The following is a 25529-nucleotide window of genomic DNA, read 5'->3' as shown; positions in this document are numbered from 1 at the left end:
AAGTAGCTGTCATTGTGACTATGCTAAAATACTGACAAAAACCAGTATGGCTCTTTGGTAAAATATTTTCTATTTTCTAAGAGTGTTCATTTGTATAAGAATCACAGCTATTTGCTGAACCCACCAGTAGCAATGCACACATGTTATGTGTTTGATTTAATTTTGGTTATTCAGAAAGAAATATTAGCAGGGTTCTAACTTCTAAGTCTGAAAAACATTTTTTTTTTTTTTTAAGACACTGAGTAACTGAGTCATTGTTTATAGTAAATCTTACAATATATATTTATATTCATAGCGATACGTTTCCACCAAAACATATTATCCCATAAAATGTTATAAAGAGACAAGATAAAATACCTTCTCGTCTTCCTCTTCGTCGTCACCCATGCTCATGTTCACCTAAGAGAAAATAAAGGGTAGTGGGTGATTTCAAACGAACGGGACATGTGGGCACTGGAGCATTTTTAACAAACACCTAGTAATGAAATTTTCTTTGAGTACATTCACCCCTATTGGGAGAGGCTTGTTTCCATAGAGACTGCATCACAGGGGTGACCTCACACAAAAGGAGAGGTGAAAGAGGGCCTTCCTCACAAGAGCACTGTCACACCAAAGCAATCTCATTTCTCCACAACATAAGCACACAGAAAAACAGAAAGAGGAAAAAAAAAAAACACATTTAATTTGGATGCTGTTGCCTAGATCACTTTATATCAAGTCATCCCTGACCCCAATGTGGTGCACACTGTGACATTGCCTGGGAACAGAGCTGTGTCATTGCCGGCCAGAGGGTCACAGAGGGGTGTCAGAGTCTCCACACTGGATATGAGGGTGAGCCTGGGCTTTAACATTGCCTAGGGACGGCATCTTTGCCAGCAGCCATAAACACAATCACCGGGCCGGGTATGTTGCTTTGGGGAGGGTGTGTGAGCAGGCCAGGCCCCTGGCTGGCCGGTGAGAAGGCTTACAACACAGTGAAATTGGGGGGCAGTCAGAAGTGTGAACAGCATTAACCTTCACAGACATGTGTAGGGCAAACATAATTTCCATAACAGTAGATAGAGATAGTGGTATGTTGTGGGGAGAACTACAGTCCTGCATTTACAGATGTGGTGAGACTATATCAACAGACTATAGGCTATACATACATTTACACTGATTTAATTTTAGTGGCTTCTTACTGCTTGGTGTTTTATTGGGCCTCTGGAGCCAGTGTAGAAACTAGTTTAAATAGCTATAAAACATGTGGAATGCTGCTACAACTGACTGTACTGCGAGGTGCATTTTATAGAACAGCTCCTGTATTATACAGTATACATGCAAGTGAAGGAGTTGTTAACTGACATTAGTGTAAAACTGCAATTTACCCAATGTGTGCCCAAAGGATTTTATTCCATCAGGGTGGGACAGAGCTGGGTTACCATATAGATTGAATTTGCACTGTAACAGCATGCATCTACAGATGTGTATGGATGAATACTGAGTTCTGAGTCCTTGTCACTCACTAGGTCCTGGTTGGAGCTGGCCTTCCCTGTAGTGAGCTGGAAGTAGTGCCATCCAATGAGCAGAAGCAGGAAGAGGGGCAGCATGAAGAGCTCCCAGTGCCACACCGTCACAAGGAAGATCTGAGAAGACAGGACATGACAGTATAACGCAAAGCCCATCACACTATAGCAGGGACCCAGCTTTCAAATCTCAGCAAGCCTGCTCCCCAAACAAAATATATAATGGATTTAACCACATCCTAAATCTCATGAAAAGCACTACAGACTGTAAAGCCTCTGAGATTTACAGCCGATGGCAACAGATTTTACTCTTAGTGGTTTGAAAGTAGCAGACATTCAGGGACAACTTTTAATATCTTGAAATCCTATTTATATACACCAATAACACTGTGCTGGCAGAGTGCCTTACTGCAGAACAGAAAGTATGACATGGATAGGCATGGTATGTTGTCTTTTAACTAGCACATCAAATCCTCTTAGATTCGGAGGCAGTGAGGCTCTCTCTCTGACGAAGCGCATATGGCAACTGGAGAAGCATTTGCAACATTTACCCCCTCCGTGGCGATGATACTGAGAAAAGCCAAGACCCCTGGTAGAAATAAGATGGATCACACTGAATGAGTAATCCCTCATAATTCTGTAAAGGAGTGGTGCTAAGCACGTTGCACAACACCCACTGCATTTCACAGCAGAGCACTAATTGGACGGCTGCATTTAAACCCATTTAGTGACAGCCTAATGAGTCTGTCTCCAACTGAAATTATCAGGAATGTGTGAGGAGGATCACACCAGCAGGTTGACAGGGATGAAATAAAAATGTCCCCCACAGCAAGTTGAATCTTAAAATCTATTATAGTGTGATTATGCGCCAATATACCCAACATATGGTCCACTTTTACTTTCACAATGTAAATTTAAAATCTTCCTCATACTTTACAACATTTTCTCTAATGAGTTCATCCTTTCCAACAGTTAGATTCATCCTACTTTTTCAATAAGTTTATTTCAAAACATTGTGTATAACTGCTAAGCTGAACCCACACGATGGTAGCACTGTGCAGTCTAGGCTCAAAGAGCTGGAGGCTGCTTAGAGTATGAACAATATGTTCGAGTTAAGCCTGAGACAGGATGCGAAGCACTGAGGCCTTCAGGCCTCAATAGCAGGCCTGTAAACAGCAGACTGCTCCTGTCATAGCAACCATACAGAGTCCGTGCATGTTGCTCTGGGGGCCAGTCTACCTACTGCCACACCAGGCCTAGGTTCAAACGGCCACCAGGGAAACATGAACCGTGAGTAATGCAGACAACACGGTGGCCCAACGGCCCTAGGATTCACCACTGTACTGTCCTATTATCCCTCAATATAACCTGGGAGTTGGAGCGTCATGCAGAAACATAGCGGGATGACCAAGAAAAAAAGAAACTAACAATATGTTATTGTTATTTTTTATAAGGGTCCATTAGAATTACGTATACAGCAACAAACTAGGTAGCTGGTGGGGGATAAAAAAAGGTAAACAATGAATATGCATGATGTGCAGAGGTAGCTGCAGTACATCTCCTCTCTGTTATGAATAACCTACGTCATGTGTTGTCACCTCAGTTCCCATGAGGCGATTCTAAAGCGACGCTCCCCTCACCCCAGAGGAATTCAGCTGGCTGGTGGACAGGTAGCTTGTCATATTCCCAGTATTCTCATAAAAAAGGAAAAAGAAAAGAGGGGAAAATGTGCCTGGAAACTGACATGAGCCCAGCAGGAATGTTGAACCTCCTTGCCCTCCCTGCAAAAGCTGCTACATTAACCACTAAAGTCTAATTGCTTGGTCTCTGTCTTCCTGTGCAAGTCAACAGAGGGAGCCAATTCATTTCCACCCAGGGAGCCGGCAGAGAGAATCTGTCACAGGTATTCATAATCGCCCACTAATGCAAATTTCTGCTCACCGCGTTCTGGCTCAGTGGACAAGATAAAAGCCTACAGAAATACAATGCCTTGTGTCTAAACTGAGTGCTTAAATGAGGGTATAAACCAAAACTGTCAGAGATATCTCCTAAATTCCTCCCTCATGGTATGTCAGCCCATGTGTTCAGGATTTACATGCTTTTTTAACACTAATAAAAACGATGGAGGAAAACATCTGGGAAAACCTCTCAGATTCCTTCACTCAGGTGCACAGACTGAGACTTTGCCGTCAGATATCCCACAGTAATGAGCAGAGGCAGGACTATACCTTCCCCTTGTCTCCTCGCATTCTCCAGAGTTTCTGTGAAATGGAGACAGAACTAATTCCCCACTAAGTGGTTTATGTTTTATTAGCAAGCAGCTGAGTGATTAAAGGACACGTTGGACAAAGTGCAACCTTTCAGGCATAAGTGTAAATTTGTGTAAAAAATAATCCGCATTTTAATTGCTGTCAAAGATGGGCTCCATTTCAGTCTTAAGGGCCTGACTGCATATTTCTTCATCCATCAACAAATTACGCGTGACAAGTAAAACCTTGAACTTTTTCAACACGACAATGCTAATATGTTGCACGAGCGGTAAAACAGTAATTTATTTAACCAGAAAGGACACGAAGCAACAAACAAAAGCAAGGGAGGTGATAATTAATGATATACCTTCGCATTTAGGTTTACACACAGCAGAATTGGATAACGAACGACTTGTAATTGAACAAGTGTTAGTATGTATGTCTGGGAGGAGTGTCTCTAATGTAGGAAACCTCCCTTGACAAACACCATTTAGCTGAAAAATGTCTGTATGATTATGCACAGGGTGCCTAGGGAGAAAAAAAAGAATGAATTAATAAAACTATTAGCACACGGTGGAGTAGATGATGGAGATGCACTCTCCTTAGCCACCTGTAAGCGCTTTGAGAAGGGGGCAACCCTGGGCAGAGCAATTCTGCCAGCAGGGTTAAGAACAGCCTGACAGATTTGTTTTATAGTGCCATTAATATGATTCCACTAAATGCATTCTGCGCCTTCTCATGCAGATCCCCTGGCCAGCAGAATCCAGCACCTAATAATAAAGCACTCAGCGATTAAAAGTGTGAATAAAATAACTTAAAGCTGAGCAAGCATGGCAGCTCCCACCACCCACACTCTCCCAGGAGAGGGAGAAAAGATGGTAGCAGGAACAAAGGGACAAAGACACCCTCTATAAGAGTTTCTACCATCCTGTAAATTGATTAACAGTGGAGGGGGTGGCCCAGTCTACCAACCCAAACTACTGACTGGCAGACATACCACCAGACAGCGAGGATGCCAAATGCTCTCCTTATACACTACAGCAGACAACAGGCTATAAATATAGCCTTAACATCAGTATAAAACACATCATACTGTAGATGAGCCAAATTAATGTAATATCATAGCACAAGGGGCCATACAATATCATTGGCTGTAAAAACAACTAACTAAAAGCACCCTTTCCACTATTTTTTTTTAAAAGGTGGTAGATTTCAAACATACCCTTATTTTTAAGACTATGTACCGTCCAAAAACACGGGCGATTTAATCTTGGCTGTATCTTCACTACTCTCTTCAGTTGCACTCCACTTGGAAAGCTAAACAAAGCGAGAGGAGTGCCAGCCAGCATTATGAGGGTCAGTCATGGGGGCTGTGGACGGATGCCAGATTACGTGAACATATACTGAAAGAGTTTAACAAGGCTGACTACAGGCTGCGGGGTTTGTGTATGTATGTCTGTAGCTGTGTGTGTGGCTGTGTGTGTGTGTGTGTGTGTGTGTGTGTGTGTGTGTGTGTGTGTGTGTGTATGCACGTTTTTTTGCAATGTTTGAGAGACAGAAAAAGGACTTAAACCGTGCATGTGACAAATGCAAGTATGGAATATAGAAAAATGAAGAAAATAAATGAAAATGATCATTTAAAAAAAATAATAGGAACCTCTATAAAGCCTCTTGAATAGTCTTTACTCTGAGAGAGATGTTCTTTTTCTGGGTGAAATCAAGGGCAGTAAAATTAATCTGCATTACTTCCTCAATTAAAATACAAAAAAAAAAGAGATTAATACTGAATCAAAGGCACAAGTAGCAGCTCAGCTCACGCAGGTCTTTTTTTTTCAGCTGGGCTGAAACAGAGTCTGGCTGAGGGCTTATGTTGGGGACAGGAGCGGCAGGCTTTAAAGTAGCTGTAAACGCAGAGCAATGAGACATGTAATTTGTGTTGAGCTTGGGCCAGTGTGGGGACAGGCTTTCAGGGGGTGTCGGAGGCAAAGGAAGCACAGATAAGATTTCTCTTCGGGGTAGGTAGAGTGTGTGGGCAGCTATGGTGCTCTGAGCTAACGCTGAATAAATATTTCACATATGCTCAGCTCAAGTCTTATCGACTGGGGAGAGAGAGAGAGAGAGAGAGAGAGAGAGAGAGAGAGAGAGAGAGAGAGAGAGAGAGAGAGAGAGAGAGAGAGAGAGAGAGAGAGGCTATATTCAAGTGAGAGCAATAAAATTGGGTATCATGTCCCTCTTCAGTGGGGCGAAATCGGTTGTCACAGTTTTGGAGTGTGATGCAATTTACAATTCAATTTTCAAATCAAATACAGATATAGCAACATTTATATTTACTGTACTTAAGTTACTCAAGTTAAATGGTTAGTTTTCCACTTTGTTTACAAGTATTACTATTATTTTGCTTTATGATAGCTAATAAAAAAGCCACACTTTAGTATACACTTCAGTAATAAACCCATAAATATAGGCACAAAGAATTATATTTCTTGTGTAAATTAAAAAATAAAAATAAACCATTAAAATAGTGTTTTATAGTCTAATTGCAGTTAATTTAATGTTCACAAATTGTTCTAATTTGTAAACAAAATGTTAGCCGTACCAAAATGACAAGCAAATGCCAGAGCATGTAAGGATGCCTGCACAGTACAGTGCAATAGTGATAGCAGCTCTTTATCAAAGCACTGAGGAAGAGCAGCCGTGCAAGGCAAAGCATTAGCATTTGCTCACGGGGCCAGCTCTGGCCGTTGTCTCCCCGACTGTCTGACACATGCCAGGGCCAGAGTAGCACCAGTATGAGGCTGGAGCGGGGCAGTCAGTGGGGGCCCCGTGGTGCCTGTCAGTGGTGGCTACACTGACCCCGCACTTCGGCACTGGCCACTAGTGTTTAATCCGTGTCGGGAGCGTTAACACTGAGCGACCTCCTGGGTGACAGATCTGCCACGCGAGCCTTTTCCCCTGAGGAGCTGGGGAGGGAGTGGCATGGACTCTCTCTCCCTGTCAGCTCAGCTCACACACACGTTAACGCGCCGGGGCCAAGACCGGCCCCAGAACAGCCACGCACAAGGGCGGATAGGTCGCTGCCTCAGCTGCCTGGGGAGAGGTGTCCTCTGTGACTACGAAGGTGGCAAGTATGTTAAAGGCAGTCATTATGATATGGCACACACAATGGGGTTAAACACAGAGCATACTTCATCTAAGCTGAAAACATGCATAATATAAAACATCAGTACAAGTACAAGTACAACACATGCAGAGATAAAGCGTGCCTTCTCAGGAATTAACACATACATTCAGTCAGCTATTAGAAATCTGAAGACACTTAAAAGTTACTTAATGCAGTTCAAAACTGCTAAATAATCATGTTGAATTTGATTGGATCAAATTGAATAAAATGTGTTCTCAAAACTGAAATCCATGTCCTAAGAAATATAAAAACTGGATCAATTTCAAATCTCTAATGAAGTGAATATTAGCAGAGAAAGCTTATTAATCCCCCACTAATAAGGGGACATGTTTCAAGGTTACACATCACAGTCAGCCAACCTCAAGAGCTGTCTAATGACACATAGCCATTCAGGGCAGCTAAATAATAATACAATGTTAAATCAGGAGACACTGCTGAGCAGTTTGCAAGTAGTCATAGCTTATCCTTTAATAATTAATAGATCTCAGACTCAAAACCATCACTGCCATCATTTTTTTTTTCCTTCTGGACACATCAGTGCGCAGTCTGTGAGAACTCCCAGAGCCATGGAAATGGAGAGTGTAACCCCCATGAGACTAAAGAAACCCACTCCTTTAAGGCCTCCAACTTTTTCCAACAGAGACAAAACAGATGCAAAGCAGAAACAAGGAGACAATTCACAGGCGTGCACAGTCCTCTAGCCGTTCACACAAAAGCTCGGCCACACTGCAATGCAGTAAACCACAAATAGGCAGATCCAAGACTCACAAAGCATCTCATTTTCAGGGATAGTGTTAACAAGAACAATTATGACAACTCTGATTATGGCTTTGATCTCGGCCGGGCTGGTGTTCTGGTTAATGGCCCAGACTGCTGTGGTTTTACACAGGTGGTCTCCCGAGACCTCTGGAGCCAGATCTGACCCTGCCTGCCCTCATCTGGGGAGACGATGATTCTATCAGCCCCAAAAAAAGTCCCCATTGCAGCTGCCAAGTGTGTTTACAGCTGCACCGCATCAAACATTCATCAAATGCCATCTTTACAGTGTGTGATGTGAGGCAATCAGCATTTCACAGGCTGTCAAATGATGTCTAAAGCGGTTACTACCTGGCAGTGTCAAAAAGAAAACGGTTCAAATACTCACATAAGGTATACAGGTTTCTTTCTAGTCTAACTCCTGACAGATGAGGTACCTCATATGTTAAAATATTAATTCTACTTAAATACTTAAAGCGGTCTAATGACAGCAAAGCTCAAAATCAGCTTTCAAGTGTAAATGATCCTTTTTTTTAACTTTCATCCATTTCATCTAAATCAAAATTGTTCTCAACTTTAAACTTCTGAAGCAGATTAATTTGGCTCGCTAATACATGCTCATTTAGCTTTCTTTTTTTTTCTCCCTTTTTTTGTGGAAGAAACTTGTGTCTCTTGGTCTAATGCACAGAATGGAGGATTTCACTCCAAGTTGTTCCCACAAATGGCTCCTGTTGGGAAAAGTAACTGATCTCCTCAGCGCCTCCATTCACGTTTCAAGCAGTGCTGTAGCTCCATCTACAGGTCCTGTTCTTGTGTGCAGCAAAGAACTCTGGGTGACCCCTCTGCAGTCACTGCTGATGTATAGCACATTCATCTCGCTCAGTCTTAGTGAAAAGCACATCTAAAGGCCGTTATTTTATGAAGATTTTAGCTGTCACATTTTCTCTCTCTCAGAGAAAGGAACATGCTGTTGTCAAACTCTTGAAAAGCGCAGATCCTAGGCTCATTACTGTAGCATAAACAAGAAGAGGGGGGGAAAAAAAATCAAAATTTCTTGTTTATATTTCCATTCACTGATGAAAATGTTTATGAGGATTTGCCAGAACTTTGTTTTAATGCGTGAGAAAGATTTTTTCTTTTTCTTGTTTTTTTTTTCTTTTTTTACATTACCTAATTAGAGAGACTATTTTAAAACTGCTACACATTGCTGGAAAATCCAAGGCGACTTCAAACAGTATGGACTCTGCTGATGAAATTGCACAATCAAAACAAGTAACCTCCTGCACTTGCAAACAGTGACAATACAGCAACTATTTCCATTGCTTAGAGTTTCCTCTCACACAATAACAGTCAGTTGCAGCTTAAAACCAAATAAACCATCAATCTGTAAATGCTAAATGTATATGTTCCTGGATGTGCAGCCACTCATGAGGGAAAAGTTATCTTGATATGAACAAAGAAGAAAAGAAAGAAAAAACTTGAGCATTTTTCCCCCATTCCCTTTCACTTGGTTAACATGAACCAGAGCAGTGATCCCTCATGCAAAATTTGAATACCTTACACACCACACACCAACAACCACTTTATAATGCATACATGAATCTACATAAACAGGATACAAATGTAGACTGCATGCTGTGTGGAGGTCAGAAAATTGGCCTGTGGGACTGAGTGATATAATGGCTAAGAATTCCTGGTAAAGCACTACGCGAGCGTCCCGCAGTCCCAGTAGAAACCACAGCAGCGGTAATGCATTACAGGATGTATATGGTGTAAAAGGGTAGGACTGGTCTGCCTGCTTGATAAATAATGTATTGTAATGTATATTAAAGCTAGACCCACCACTGCAGCGTTTCCTACCGGCATACCCTGAGAAGCCCTGCACTGCCTGCCACTGTGGAAAAGAGCAGACACTAGTGGTATAATTATGCACATCTGAGAGGCAAGCAGAGGCCATCTGTCAATGTCTGAATCAGTTACCTTATTACCACTGCCTAAAGATATAAAGATAGGAGTGGGAGCTGCTTTCATTAAGGCACACGGTGGCATGCTGCTTTAGACAGCTCCAAACACTAACTTAATTGCAAATGATGACTTGTAGGAGGAGGAGTGGCTGTACAGTGGCTAGCCTTGGAGTGGGCTGGGGCACAAGTGTGGATGGTGGCATGCCACTAGGTTTGTAATGACAGTCAGTAAAGACCTTGTTGTTGCCCTCACTGACTGTCAGATGGTAGCGCAAGTTCAGAGTTTTTCCTGTTACTATCAATTACATGCAATATTAACATGTGATTTGCATGTTTCACTGTGACTGTTACTTGTTGAGAATATAATGAATCATTGAAAACAAGAACTTTTCACTTGTTGAACTCTCAGTCTGCTGATGAGTGGGTGATGAATACACAGTGGCAGATTCACTCTGTTTGGGCAATTCTCACCATGTACCTTTGACACTTCGACACACAGACTATTTGAAGCACACCTCATCGCAGACAAAGGCGTACTCTGACTACTCTGTTACTGTCTGCTTTTAAAAATATCAGCCAGTGTGCTGGTGTTAGTGTCTGAAAACAGAGCAGTTGTTTCAAATAAAAGGACAAAAAGCAGCTACATCAATGTCAAAAGAATTACCATCTTCACTGCTGACAAAAATAAGAATGGGAAGCACTGCACTACAGTAACAATGAAGATCTTGATGAAAATAGTGAGTGTGTGAGTCTTTTTCCCTTCATTCTAAGATCTCTATTTGTGTGCTGGACTCCTAAACAGCAGGTGGAGTAGAAGTGGAAATGAAAGATTAGAGTGTGCCACCACACACTCCCATCGCCTGCGGAGGATCTAATTATAGGTGGCAGAAGATGGCCCCATCCCGCTGACCTGTCACCTGTCAGCCTGCCTATCCTCCTGCTCTCCTGCCCATATCCCTGCCTCCAAGTCTCTCGCTATCTTCCTTCGTAGACCGCACTCTTACCGAACTGTCTTCCTCTTTCTGTGCTCCAACTTTCTTTCCCAGATAGTAGCCTGCCTCCCACTCTATCCTTATACAATCGCCTGCATTGTTCTCCGTCTTCCTGTCTGTGTGTCTGCCTGCCTGTCTGTGTGCCTTGCTGTTCTAAAGGCTGTGATACATTGAGCCTGGCCACTGCCTGGGGGGATTTGCACCTCAGGATCAGTGAGAAGGGCTTATAGAATACACCAGGTATGAATTGCATGTCATTCTGAGACAGAGCAGACAGAAGAAAGGCGGTGAAAGGAGAGTTCTTCACACACCCTGTCTGTGACCGCTTCCTCACCCTGACATGGCGCTGGCAGGGCTTTCATGGCAAGTGTACACTCTTAATCATGACATTACATGTGCTGTACTGAGGGGGATTCACAGGGTGATTTAAGATTATTTAAGCTTAGGACCTTAGATCACATACCCTCATTAAAAACAGCTAAACAGAGACATTTAAACAAGGTTCAAATCTTGGAGGCAGACTGTCACTCCTCCACCCAAGGAAGCTGAGACTGTGATCCTCCTTACACCGTCCCCCGGGTTAGGAGGCTTTCCTAAGAAGTCAGATGTACAATCGCCCAAACCCCACCCCTTCAAATACACTCTAATGTCATCAGAACTGAAGGAAAGCCAAGTGGGGTTTGATTTAAAGGATAAAGCACATCCATCACATACGCAAGGGATAAAAACAGAAGGCAGCCATTGTTTTTCATGGGAAAAAGACTAGCAGAGAGAGAAAATGGCTGAACCAAAGATTCTACTCAACATCTAATTCACATAAAATGAAAGAGTTAAAACTGGGCTGCAGTGAAATGGGACAAAACTTGTTCGCCCCAAGGCTTAAACAGAGTTCATTAACGTGAGGCAATGACTTACCAGAAAGGCTATTAGACTCCGTTGCGTGCTCTCCCATTGAAAACAGCTTTTAATGTACTGTAACGTGCACAGAACGGCTGTGCTGATTTTTCGAACCCGATATATATTCCGGGCAAGAACCTAATGGGAAATAATTGGAACAAAACATTTAGTATCATTTGAAACTGGACATAATGTTTATGACTTTGCAATGCGGTTGAATCAGCTTTACAATTCCTTATTTGCTACTTGTAAAGTTAGATGTTTAAAGGCCAATTAAACAAATTACTTTGACTATGTCCGATCAAAGCTAGGACCACATTTAGCTTTGTGACTTTTGTGGCTACTTTATTAGTGGGATGTGAGGGGAACACACTGGCAAGCTTTTTTCTTCCATCTGCTAAATTCAGCTAAAAACGTCAATAAAGATAACCTTTTTGTTGAACTTCAGGTTTTCCTCAATTAATTTAGTCTCCTTAGGTTGGAAGGTTCTGATTCCAGCTCTGACCTGGGACAAACAAAGAAAACACTTTAACTACTTTTTGACTTTGACAACCTTTCTAACAAGCTTATTTAGTTTGATCATTACCTTGTTATAGATAACTTCTAGCACCAGTGTGATGGTTCCTTTTGATGCACTTTCCAAGTCTTCCTTCTTCAAGAACAGACATATCTGCTGGCCATTCTGAACCTTTTAGAATAGAAACAATAATATAATTAATATTTTGTATTTCAGGTATTAATATGTCAAATTTTTACAAACTAAATCCTGTCACAATAATAATGTATTGGCTGATAATAAACAAACTTACAGTCAGTAATGGAATGGCCACTTTCCCCAAAAAGTTTGCAGCCTTGTCTCCATTTTCATCGAGGACAGTCAACTCTAACACATCATGAATGTCCTTAATTGGGCTGCAACATAATATAAATAATATTTAATAACAGATAACAACAGATTTACAGATTTAATAACAATAACAGAATAAGACAGACGTCCGTTTTCCCCGCAGATGTTATATTTACAGTGTAAAGGCTTTGCTCCACTCCGGATTGAGGGTCTTGTACATTGTGTGAGTTTGGAGTTTGCTGTTACTGAGCTCAACAACACATAATGGGTTGCTTTTTCCTGCATTTAACAAAGAAGTGTTATTATTTAATATAATGAAAGGTAATGACGATAAGAATAGAAAACAGAGAAGTGAATTGTTGTTACAGTTGTGCTTACCATTGAGGTCTGTTGCAGGAAGATCATTTGCCTTAATAACCTTGACCTGAAGGAAGCCAACCTCCCCTACACACTTGTGTGAGTTCTTCAAGCTCTGAAAAAAATTTACATTTTTAAAAACATCTTTTTGAACATGGTTAATAAATGTACCACAAGAAGTTGCATTCTCACGACCTGGCATGTAACTTAATTAATGTAAATGTGTCTTCATAAAAGCCATTACATATTTGTGTTTCTTACTGAATTAGCTGCCATTAGGAGCATGCCTATACTGTAAATGGAAGAAGGTTGTTATACCAATATCAGGGGACTCTCTTTTTCCAAAAATATTAACTAAAACAAAAAATAACGTACAAATTTGTGCATTACTGCGTCTCTCTCATCAGGCTTTTCCAAGGTAGCTGTTTCAATGTCAGATATGGAGACTCCCCAGCAGGGTCTCAGGGTGACCAGAAACACCAGCCTGCCCTTTCCTGGGTCCAGCACATGAGTGTAGAGCTGCCTCTCATTAAGTGGAAGCCTCAATAGGTCAATCTCAAACCTGACATACAAAAGGAAAATAGTTCCATTGAAACATATAAGGCCAACTAGTTCTGTGAAGCCAATGTGAGCAAAATGAACACTAACCACCAGGAAATACTCACATCCCCCATGATTCCTCACACTTCCTCCCTCTTTTTGAGTACACCTCTATCTGCAGAGGTTCCTGGTTATCTTCAAACTGATTGAAGTCAAACTGCTCTCTCCACTGGGGATTGGCCTGAATGCAAAGGTTCTGAGGGCAGTAAAGACACAGATTCAGCACATACAGTAACATGGAAACACACATACACACATACGCGCGCACACACACACACACACACACACACACACTTTGAGGCAATGTCAGGTTTAATGCATTATCAGACTGAGCAGCTCCTGCATGACAGGTGGATTAAGTCTTCCTTCAGTTCAACCAGAACGAGGCAGGAGAGGAGAAAGAGAGGTGTGTTGTGTGTATGTGTCTCTATTTGTGTGTGCTTGTATGTGTACACCTCAGTAGCCACTCTGGGATTGTAAACACTGACAGCTTCCAATTAGAATCAGCTTTGTCCAACAAACAAACAAGCAGAGAGGAAAGCAGAGAGGTTTACAAAGAAATAACACGACAACACAAGACAAGTGCACCATAGAATCATCAGGGGGGAGGCCAACAAGTACAGGTAGATGAACAGGGCATGCTGGGTATGCAAATGAAGGCAATGAAGCCCAGCAACCGAAGCACAGGGAGAAGTGAGTGGCAGCCTTGCCCAGTCTAATGAGCTGCCTCTGCCATGGCCCAGTGAGCCAAGGTGGAGGTGAGTCACTGACAGGCACCTGCTGAGCGAGGGAAGCGAGGAAGTAAGAGAGAGGAGCTGGGAAGAAAGATTTGAAGTATAAAGAGCAGACATAAAGGACAAAAACATGACAAAAGGCAGTGTAGGAGAAGTGGGAAAAGAGAAAAGACTTTTAAAAAACAAGTCCAACCTTGCTCTTGTACTTCTGATCACCAAGGCGGAAGCGGACGTAAATGTCCCCCTGACCATGCTGCGGCAGGTCCAGTCCCTCCACCAAGGTGATACGAAGCACCCCAGTCCACAGCGGGTTTTTCGACTGATTCCTCTGTGTTTCAGCAGGCCGCTGGGTTGGTGTGGCCTGGTTCTGCTGGAGGGCAAAGACACACACAGACAGTTTTTTATTTTTTTTAAAGCACTGTGTGTGGAAGCTCTGTACGCTCCCCTATGTTTACCTTCTCCTGCCTTAGCCTGGCACCTCATCATGTTCACAGAGTGCATGAAAGTAGGACAAAGGTTTACACTATACAGCACATCTCTGTTGGAGCACATTAGCACATCTCTACTGACAGGCAAGCCACACCACGGAGGCTCCTGGAGAGAGAGGAAGAGAGGGACGTCAGCGAGCAGCCAGATGTCCCTGGCTGTGACAGTCCCACTCATCACTGGCTCCCAGACTGAGTGTGGGGAGGCAGGACACTTGGCATACTGCACCAGAGACAGCAGGCAGCAGTGAGTAATGATGCAAACCACACAGCTCTCTCATCAGCAAATTATGCATACATGCAGTATGTATGGCCAGCATACAGAGTTTACTGCATGTTGGCAAATTCATCCGATTTTAATTTAACCAGCAAAATAACAAATCTTTTCTACTAAAGTGAATCTACAAAACTAACAAAGATGTTGTGTGCTCAGGACCTGTTTGTAAATCAAGGACAAGCACAGCAAATAATCTACTTCTCCTGCCGTGTGTCACAGAGGGAGTGAGAGAGAGAGGCCTTGATATGTTTCCATGTTAGAGTTCCCGTGAGGCCATGCGGTGATAGGCCAGGGCTGTAAAAACAAACAGCAGAGAGGTTGTGTAGGGCTGACTGTAATTAAAGAGCAGGACCGTAATCTGCTCTCGCCTCTTTGATTGCCTAGCTCCTTCGACTGCCCCGGCGACGCTGCTTCAAACAGCCCCACTACAACTCCCCTGCCACTCCGGCCCCTCCTCTTCACTACGGGGTCACAACCCACATTGCCACCCAATCCGGAGGGGATCAAAGCACATCTCAGGGACCTGAATTAACATGGAATACCACAGGCACAGCCCTATAAATATCAGCCCCTTCAAAAGAAGAGGAACAGAGGGAGTGGAGGAGCGATATAAAACAGGCCTCAGCCAAGTCATCCCAAGTGTTTATCTTGGACACATTTCTATCTCAGCGGCCAATAAAACAATTCCACTTAACTGTAAGTGGCCCCTAAAGAGAATCTATTCCTGGTCCTAAAAGGGCTGTGCGATTGCTTCCATATGGTGGGACAGCATGGGGACAAGCACGATGAGCTCAGACCCAGGTCCATTTGGCTGGTACCTCAGCACTGTCCATCCACAGCTGTGATATTACATCCTAACATCTGGGTTATTGCCCGCTATGCCTGGGAATTATCAGCATTGCCGATCTTAGGCATCCCACACTGGCAACATGCCTCGAACAGCAGAGCCCCCCTCTCGCTTCTCCCATACGCCCCCCTCCTGTTTGAAACACTATCACACAGCAGAGTTTTACTTAGGCACTTGCCATTCCCTGTCTCTGTGGTGGTAACACAGAGGGAGAAAACGATGTTCTGAAAGAGGGGGAGTAGAGCTGTAAGAGCTGGGTATTCAGCACTTCCAGGATAGGTGTTAAATGCAATAAGATATTGTACGTTTGTCAAAAATGAAATGGGAAAAAAATGGCATTGTTACATTGTTAAATTAGCACTATGATTTAGGCAGCAGAACATTGTGAAGAGTCCCATCACACATTTCTGTCTCCCTTTGAGTATCTTTAACCATCTGTAGTGGATAACCTACAATGTGTATGAAAATGGCTTCATTCCTTTGTCATCTAATTTCAAATTGAGATTGTCTACTGGACCATCAAGAGACTGAACAGTGGCAGATGTAGTGACTACATAGGTGTGAATATAAACCCACTCTCTGCAGTCCCAAACAGCAACCCTCCTATTTCACTCTGAATCTAATTACAGCTGCAATATATTGAAAACCACTTGAGAAGAGATGGAACTTTGTTTACTACAAAACCAAATACTGCTCTATAATACTCATCTATGGGCTCTTTCATGACAACATATTCAGTCAATATTATTATTTTGCTTTTGATCAGGATGTAATATTGTACCGTACTTTTTCACAGCAAATGATACCAGTGAAAATAATATGCATTGCAAAAAAGGTTCACTATAAAACCACAAAAGAAATAGCCTGTGCTGAAACCAAGGTTACACACAAAAGCATGAGTCCTGAGCATACACCTCATTCTTTGTTACACCATAGTACAGTGAGCTACTGCCCCCTAGTGCCTTAAATCAGGGTAACCGTGAGCACTACTCTGTAAATGACGAAGTTGTACTCAGGAATACTGACTGGCATTCTGGATCCAATTTGGAAATTCAAGTTAAAAAGTAACTGCAAGAATGAAAAAAAACATACCTTATTCTTCCTTGGTGGCCATCTCTATGAAAAAAAAAATATGAAAGAAATAAGTGAATCAGTACAAACAATTCAGGGAAGACTGGGAACAGAGAACTGCATCAACAGATACTTCTCATATCATAAATACTCTTACAGGGCTTCTTTTGATGGTGGCATCTCTAAACATTAAGCAGACATCAACCACAATAACTCCCATGTCATCTTCTTTACTTTTTGGATCGTCGAGACGCAACTCCATTTCATAGGTTCTGCGAAAAGACAGAAAGGGCATGAGGGTTAAAACTGATGACGGCTTATTGATATCTATTCCCTAAAGTATAAAGAAAATTGATTCCTCACTTGTACAGTTCAAGATTTTTCAGGCAAATAGTGCTGGAACCCATGAAGTCATCACTAGTCCGATTTTTATCATAGACCTGCAACAATATTGACAGATAAAGGTCAGTAAGATAATAAACAGAAATTGTATGGTCTAGACCATTCTTGTGCTAATGCACTTCGATTCAAACCAACAATGCTCACCCGAACTTCCACGATATGCTCTCTGTCTCGAAGAGGGTAGGAGAAGGACTCATTCCACCGCGGATTCAGGTTTTTGTAAACCACTTTGCTTTTATAGAGCTGTTTTCCTTCAAGTTTGAACTTCACATAAGGATCACTGGTACCTAAAATTAAATACAAATAAAGAGCAAACAGCAAGATAATGATATGTGACACAATTGGTCACCTTAAGTGTTGAGTTAATATACAGCCACAGTGTATAAACACTGATTTAAAGAGCAATCTATGATGAAAGTGTATTATTTAATTCAAACTTTTAACTTTGTGTGGAACATATTGACACTTTAAAAATGTACGCAGCGTATGAACACAGACACATACACACCCTTCCCCCATGCTGGTTGTGTGAGAGACTGAAATATGTGAGGAGGAGGTGCACGCCACACATGGCAAAAACAGAGGGATGTAGCTGTTTAATTGTGAAAGAGTAGAAACACTCGCCAGCATGAGGCAACCAGAAACCAAAATCTAGAAGCAACCAGTGTTAATCTCCCAAGCCTGTTAAGAAAGTCTGTCTGCGAGTAGGGTGGGGGTATGGGACTTCTTTGTTTCTGCAATTGCATGCAGATTGGCCAAAAAATGAAAGCCAGTCCCATGCCTTCATTTGTATAGGGGAATAAAGGGGTGCTTGAGAGAGCCTGCAGGGAGGCTTGAATCACATGACAAAGGCCCTGTGGGGATGGGCTGTCAGGCCTGTCAGCTCCCCACTCCAAATGAACATCTCGCAAAGGCAGGCAGGACCCACAGCAGCTCCACCCTGCCAGCCTGTGACAGGGAAACCTCCAGGCAACTTGACAGGAGGAGAATGTGGCAGCTAGCAAGGAGAAAAGCTCTGGCATGACTGAGAACGGTGACGATGGAAATTAATGGGAAAAAAGGAGAGAACAAAAACTAAGGAGTGGGGGCTGGTGGCGTGGGTCCTTTCAGAATATGTAATGACAATGTATGCCATTGGTGAGTCTTTGGCACAGTGTTTATTGTTGGGCAAACAGTGGAGAGACAGGGGGCATGTGGGGATTGCATCATCATTGTACCATCTTGTCAGGGAAAGTAAGGTCTCAACTAGCAGGGAGTACGACACTGGGCCTGAAGGGTCTTCTGCCACCAGGCAGGAAAAAACAGTTACGCATCAATCCAAGAAGAAAGTCCTTTCAAAATTTTGGTACATGGTCACTTCCCAGGGCTTAAGGAGCCAGAGCATAGCCTACGAGTTTACATTTTCAACAAGATATATATGTATATCACCATAGAATGGGTAGTTTTAACTATTATTTTTACTTTATGCAAAACAATGCATACGAGTCAAATAAACTGCCTAAAACACTGAGACCACACATGAATTTTCTCATACGTTGTAGTTCCATTTATGGCCACCGGATGTCACTGGTTTCCTGAAGCAAAGTCTGTTGGGCCTCAGGGAAGTGCCAAAATGAGTGGTAATTTGTATTTTACTCTTTCTCTCTCACAAATCAATATAATAATCAATGGGGAGTCAATTATGCCAGTTATGAATCCAAATGTACTACTTCAGGATGATGGCATTAATAAAATATCTTATATTAGCACCCCTATAGAAAATCAAAAGATTAATTTTCAACATTAAACCCAAAGATATGAACATAATAATTGAAGAGAAAAGCCAGAAATATTTCAATACATGATCATTTTTTGGGTAAGTGATAACAACTCTTCCTCTTTAAAATCTATGAGCCACTTTGTTTTTAAAGAGCCTGTCAGCTATGAGGGAAGAATTACAAACATCTGATTGTCAGTTCAGTTTGGCATACAATCCACTACAATGACATCTGGCATAGCATTCAAAATCATTTATATAGGTCAGTTGCAATATCAGTGGTTTCATGTACAGATCTTCTACTCTTTGTACTTTTTGTCTTTTGTCATACTGGTCTGACTGCATACTTCTCTACAGTTTCTTTGTACATACACCACTTGACAAGGGACGTCATCCTCACAAGTAAACAGAAGCATTAACTGAACACAGCCCATCTTGCCTTTATACACAACAACACATTTCCCATTCACAACTTTCCTCTGTTTGATGGCTCATGAACACAGCAAGATTAACAAGATGTTTATGGATTGCATGTATGTGTAGTGTTTCATAGAGGGGCTCACCCTTTAGCTGTAGCCAAAAGCCAACACACAAAGAACTGCATTCTTTTAGAATGCACAAGAAATCTTATATGGCATCTTTTGATCTGTTCTGATCCATCCGAGGGTGTTTCAAATTCCCACAGTAAAGAGAACAGTTTGATGTTAGCTCATAAAGAGCCAGTAATTATCCACTCAAGATCTAAGCGAGACAGCTTCTTAAAGGCCAGATCTTATGGATCACCTACAGGTTGTTGACCTACCAGAGCGCTTGTCTCGGATGACCAGGTTCTTTCCCTGCTTTAGGTTGATGTTCAGGAGATATCTCTGGAATGCAGGTGCTTGGATATCAGGCCCTGCTGTCACAACCTGCTGTGGAGAACGATTCACATTAATGGGCTGTCTCATATCAGATACTTGTCATACTTCTCACAAGCAGTCCAGAGAGTACTCACAGAGTTTTCAAGAAGATCTATCGAATTTTCATCAAAGAAATCAAACTGTTCACTGGACATCTACATAGAAAAAGGTCGTAATAACATTTTATGAAACTGAATAAAAACACTTTGTATAGTACAGTCAAGTCGATTTATGACTTTAAATTAAAAAAGGGTGTTTCCATTTTAAGACATTTATCCATTTTATCAATTTCAAGACATATTCCTCATCATGTCTATAGATAATGTATTTTAGGGACACAACCAATGTGTCTACAGTATATAAAAACTGCTAATAGACAGTAAAAAGTATCAACAGTATGTTGATAAGGGAGATGTTATCGATGTCTTTTTTTGGTAGTTCTTGTAGAGCTCTCCACGGTACATTGTGTGCCTAACTAGTTACACAGGTTTTCGACTGGTTTCCCTATCTAAGAAGCATCTAGACAAAAGAGGTTACAATAGTCTTAGTTTCAGCTATACCCAAGGGCTGTGTAAGTCAAATCCCAGGTGGTCTCTTCACATTTAACACCAACCATCTGAGGATGCTTTTGATATGTTGCACCAGAAGATTGAAAAGTTACTGTCACAATGGGTAATGGCTATATCTATATGTGAGTGATAAAGTGTAATAAAACCACAAGCCTAAGCTCAGGCTTACAAAGGGAATGTCAATTTCATGCCATTCACTATATTAGAGGCTGAGGACAACTATTCGCATAACAGCTGAAGTGTGTGAAAAACCAAACCACACTATTTGAAAGTGAAATGAAAGCATGCAAATATCACCAATGTGAGAATATATTACATGTTATTGACTTAGTTATTGGTCTTGCTTCATATTTTATTAGTAACAGTAACATATTTTTATTTAATACCTTTATTACTTCATGCAACCTCTTCTTGACCACTTTATCATGACACTAGAGCTAGGATACTTTCCTCTGACATGAAAATTTCTAGAACAGTAGTGGCTCTAAAAGTACTGCATTGATTTGTTTGGATTTCCATCTGGATTTATTACCATGTATGTCCATTACTAACTGGACATCTGAATACAAATTACATACATAATAAAACTGACCTCTGCTATTTCTTCCTCCTCACACTGGGCTTCTTCCAGCATAGCATCGTCAATGGAGAAGTCTTTCATGAAAAGGGGAGAGCATGGTTCTCGTTCCAGTTCCTCTGAATCAGTCGTCCAGAGCATGTTGACTCGCTCCTCATTGGGAGTAACGCAGGCAGAGTCCTGAGAGGTACCATCTGCACTCTCCAAAGGAGTACCAGTACTACCATCTTGTAGAGAGACTCTATCTGCAGGAACTTTTTCTCTGATTGCTGGCGGAGTCCCTCTGTCAGATGATGGGTTTCTCTGCTCAAATGATGGGATCCTCTTTTCTCTGTAAGGGTTCAATTGTTCTCCAAGTGAGCTCGCCCTGGCCAGTGCTGCAGAAAGATTACCCGAAAGCACTCTCTCTGCCGGGGTCTCTTCACTATGGAGACTCTCCCTCTCTACAAGGTCTGATCTTGGTGATGGTGCGTTGGTAAAAATAGATCTTGGCGCAGGAATAGGGTCTAAAAAAAATGTAGGTACATTGCCCTTGGTTTTTTTATCTACTTGCGCATACAAGGCTTCTCGAGGCTTCTCTGAGCCAGAGCTTATCATATTATCAGTTTCCTCATAAGTCATCAGTGTCTCGATGGGTGCACTCATTCTATTCAAAGCAGAAGCTGTGGGAACTTTAATTCTAGTTTCTGGGACTGATTCATAAAGTTTGTCTGTGAAAAGCTGTCCATCAGCGATGGAGCCACTTGCAATAGAATCAGTATCACTCGCACCAGGGGAGATACCAAAGAAGATGGCTTCAGAGGCAGAGGACATCAAGGGGCTATCTGTAGAAAATGTTTCACCTGGCACAAACCTTAGGTCTGGTACAGAAATACTGCGCCGATGAGCCAGCCTCCTCCCCTGCTTGTCAAGTGCCTTCTTACGTGGCTTCTTCAGGTTGACCAACTTAGTTTTCATACGCAAGTTCTCCAAGAAGTTCTTTTTCTTGACGTCCATCTTTACAGATTTCAGATCAAAAACTTCAAAATCAACTGTGAAATCAAGATGCTTTGTGTTACTTGTGTACAGGCCTAACACAATGCAACAATGTGTCATATGTACAGTAGACTCAGTCCATGGAAATGACAAATAAACTAATAAACAGCCACATGTACAATATACTAGAGTTGACCACTGATTAAGGTCATACACACAAAAAATGTTGGCTATACTCACACTTACTTTTGAGCAAAAACATATAAAACCTCAAATAACATTTGATAAAAGCACAATTCCATGTATTGAGATTTATTATTCTACTGTACTGGTCAATATGTAGTAACACGGTGGCACATTAACCGCTTCAAAGGATTTGTCACTATACACAGACATAGCAAAGATGTCTCTATTGTCTGTCTGCCATCCAAATTCATGTTACACCAGACTGTAACTATTTCTGCCAATTCTTGACCTTCTGTAATAAAACAAAAACAATACCTACCTATAACATCATCTAAATCACTGAAACCTAAAGTATGTGCCAGGGTACGGTATCAAATAAAAAAAACAAACATTTCTGATAAATGACTTAACGTAAATGACTCGACATGGGATTACCTCCTGGGTTATTCCAGTATAATCTAGACAAACAAAACATCATAATATACCTGTCAAGTCGATCCTCCGCTGAACAGCTTGACAAAGCCACACACCGAATCAATCTCAACTGAGAGCAGCCGTAAATTTCCAGAGAGGCAGCTCAACCATCCCAACTATGATGAAAAAGAGGAAGTGTCTCAGGGAACATAGCATGCAGATTATGCACTTCCCTGTTTGAAGACAGGTGTGAAGACAAGTGGTTGGTGGAGAAGCCAAACTGGGTGAAACTAGCCATACCAGTCTCACAAGGGTGAGTTTCAACGACAATGAGAATGCCACAGTCAGGTGTTAAGTCCTGCCCAAGTTTTTCATTCTGTAAGAATGTGTAACTTTGGGTGGATGTGGGATCAGAAAAAACAAAACATGACAACAAATACCGAGACTATTAAGGCCCTGTAATATTAAATATACGCTAAAGTACTAAAACTACAGGGAAACAGTTGCTCACAGTAGAGCAGGTTCAACAGCCTGTTTATTGCCTGCCTGGCAGTCTGTTCATTGTTGATTTGAATATTTAATTTGACTATTTGCATTTGTGAGGGTATTTGTCTGTTTTAAGACTTGCATGCATTACACTTCCTCTAATATGGATTCTCTTATAGGTCCATGTTTGAAGAAGATACTTAATGCCATAATCTAGTCTAATTCTACAATACCCTTCTTATGTGTCCAAAACTGTCCCAAAATACTGCTGATGGATTCCACAACATGACTGAGGCATATGAAATGTTGGCTATCTGTTCATCTCATCTCATCCCCGATCTTCAGCACGGATCTGGCACTCAGTGGCGGCCTTGTCATACCAAACTCCATTTCTTTCACACAGCCCCATATTTGTTTACAGTGGAACATGGTTTAGCCTAAGCTCATCAAAAGTGAGCATTTGTGTTTGCAAAGTATAAACTATAGCTTTCTGTCTACACACAGAAGCCAATGCAACAGACCCACTGGTGTTCACTCTCTCTCTCTCTCTCTCTCTCTCTCTCTCTCCTTATCTGTGCATAACATTGGAGACTATATGACAACAGATGTGTTTGAGTCTGGACTGAGTCTTGTTCAATATTTGCTGATGTCTTAAGGAGATCAGACCCACATGAAAGAACCCCAACTTGGCTCCCAGTTGAAAGGCAGGGCTGCGGATCTGAACAGGGCAAGCCCCTATGGCAGGTGGCCTGTCGCCCTTCTTCTCACACAACTCAAACACCCAAAAACCCTGCTTGGTTACTCTACACAGGCACACTGGACCAGTTCCAGCCTGCAGCACAGCTGGTCTGATGGACAAAAAGCCAGGAACATGCACTTGGGGACAAATATACTGAGTAATGCACATGCAAGACTTCACACTGAAAACAACCATGAAAGATGGAGGTTGTCAACTACACATCTGACCTAAAACCCCTGTTTGTCTCACTGTTTTATGCTTTGTTATTCAATTTAATTTACAGATTTTTGTATTTATTCACAAGAGTAGCAATGCCACAATGGAGAAAATGCAAATAAAGCCCAGGATTTAAACATAACTTCAGCAAACAACTGTAAGTCAGTAGTATAAAGTGCTTCAACTTCTGTAATTGTACTTTCAACTTGATTACCTACTTACTTAGGTGGAGTTTCCACTAAGATTACAGTGACTTTACACTTGATGTTAGGGATATTTCTCACCTTTGATTACAAGGCAGTTTTTACATATTTACATTAACATTATATTAGCAATTGTGATTTTTTTGGTTTTGAAATAATGAAACTCTCTCTGAAACTCAGAAAGTCTCTGGGAGTACAGGGCTATGTGTAATTAAACTAGTAGCTTAAATACAGTAGCTTGCTGTTAGTTCATACATTTGCATTGTGATTCAAGTAGTTAAAATTTTTTTTGCATAATTTACTACTGACACTACAAACAATGTTGGGCTATATAGGGACTTGTCTTTTACTCTTGCCTCTCTACGCTGGATTGTCCACTCACCTGTGGAAAATGTTTGGCAATGGTTGTTGATGTTTTATTTCTTAATTTGTAAAACTATATCTGGATATATTAGGTGTCAATAACTATTGATTATTGTTAATTTTTCATTAACAAATGTCCAGAGAAGTTGTTGCGTGCTATTATAAGTTACCTGCTTACTAGGTAATCCTGCCCGGTCCAATATGCCTACCAAGAATCTAGTTCCTGGAGGGCAGCTGTTTGACTGATGGACCTTGAAAACCAAAGCTGCACTTTTTACATGAATAGTGGGGTTATTTTATTTTTTTAGTTTATGACCTGTGAACAAGTGGGCAGCTGTTGCAAAAACTTGAGAGTTACGTTTTATATTTAGTTAGAATGTCGTTTGACAGCCGACATTTTGACATGAAACAGGAGGGTAAACACAGGGGTTACCAATAATACTAATTAAGGCTCTGTTCCATTCAGGTCAAACAGAGTCAGGGTACTGCTATTGTGCATGTTGGCTCACTGGAAAGGCTCTGCTACACTAAATGGAACCGAACCTTAATTAGTTTCATTGTTTAACACCTGTGATTAACTTACTGTTTCATGTCTACGTGAAAATGGTCTATTTGGTCATTTTTACAATAGTTTTGAACTACCTTTTCTTAAGCAGCCTACCTTTAGTCAACCTTTTGGACCTTTTGTAGTTCAACCTCTTCCAGTGTGAAGTTAGGTAGCTTGCAAAGTTAGGTTTTCAAAGTAGCGTCCCCAACATTGGTGCCCCTGGTACAAGCTAGGTTATTTAAGTTGTTTTAGCCAATGTTCTAATAATGGTTGCGACCTGTTCGCTTCAGTGATTTACCTTCAGCTGATAACATGTATCAACAGGCCAGTAACCTGCGGTAGCTGTGTGAAGTATTATATTACAGTGCCCCCTGCTGGCGACACTGTGGAAATACATGAGGTCGTCTTACAAAACTCACTAGATGTCACCTGTGA

At 41.6% G+C, this 25529-nt stretch overlaps 1 protein-coding gene across 5 annotated transcripts in view; it reads right to left on the bottom strand.

Moving 5' to 3' along the window:
- Positions 1-22769, bottom strand: part of mctp2a (multiple C2 domains, transmembrane 2a) — a 31845-nt gene extending 9076 nt beyond the window's left edge. Inside the window, exons 1-19 of one of the 5 annotated variants that reach the window (XM_051382546.1) lie at positions 22612-22769; positions 20981-21996; positions 19915-19974; positions 19723-19831; positions 17309-17451; positions 17126-17202; positions 16920-17034; positions 16784-16807; positions 14276-14449; positions 13414-13544; positions 13124-13310; positions 12770-12863; positions 12568-12670; positions 12354-12456; positions 12131-12232; positions 11975-12049; positions 11563-11682; positions 1506-1625; positions 358-399 (exon numbers count right to left, since the gene is read on the bottom strand). In XM_051382546.1, coding sequence (XP_051238506.1) covers positions 358-399; positions 1506-1625; positions 11563-11682; positions 11975-12049; positions 12131-12232; positions 12354-12456; positions 12568-12670; positions 12770-12863; positions 13124-13310; positions 13414-13544; positions 14276-14449; positions 16784-16807; positions 16920-17034; positions 17126-17202; positions 17309-17451; positions 19723-19831; positions 19915-19974; positions 20981-21961 — 2760 coding nt within the window. In that variant the 5' untranslated portion in view covers positions 21962-21996; positions 22612-22769. Of the gene's footprint in view, positions 1-357; positions 400-1505; positions 1626-11562; positions 11683-11974; positions 12050-12130; positions 12233-12353; positions 12457-12567; positions 12671-12769; positions 12864-13123; positions 13311-13413; positions 13545-14275; positions 14453-16783; positions 16808-16919; positions 17035-17125; positions 17203-17308; positions 17452-19722; positions 19832-19914; positions 19975-20980; positions 21997-22611 lie in introns of all 5 variants that reach the window. The other 4 variants (XM_051382544.1, XM_051382545.1, XM_051382548.1 and 1 more) reach the window with 4 other exon arrangements.
- Between the last annotated feature and the right edge of the window lie 2760 nt (positions 22770-25529).

The sequence above is a fragment of the Dicentrarchus labrax genome, unplaced genomic scaffold (assembly GCF_905237075.1).
Source record: "Dicentrarchus labrax unplaced genomic scaffold, dlabrax2021, whole genome shotgun sequence".
NCBI lineage: Eukaryota > Metazoa > Chordata > Actinopteri > Moronidae > Dicentrarchus > Dicentrarchus labrax.
This window is presented reverse-complemented; position numbering and strand designations above follow the sequence as displayed.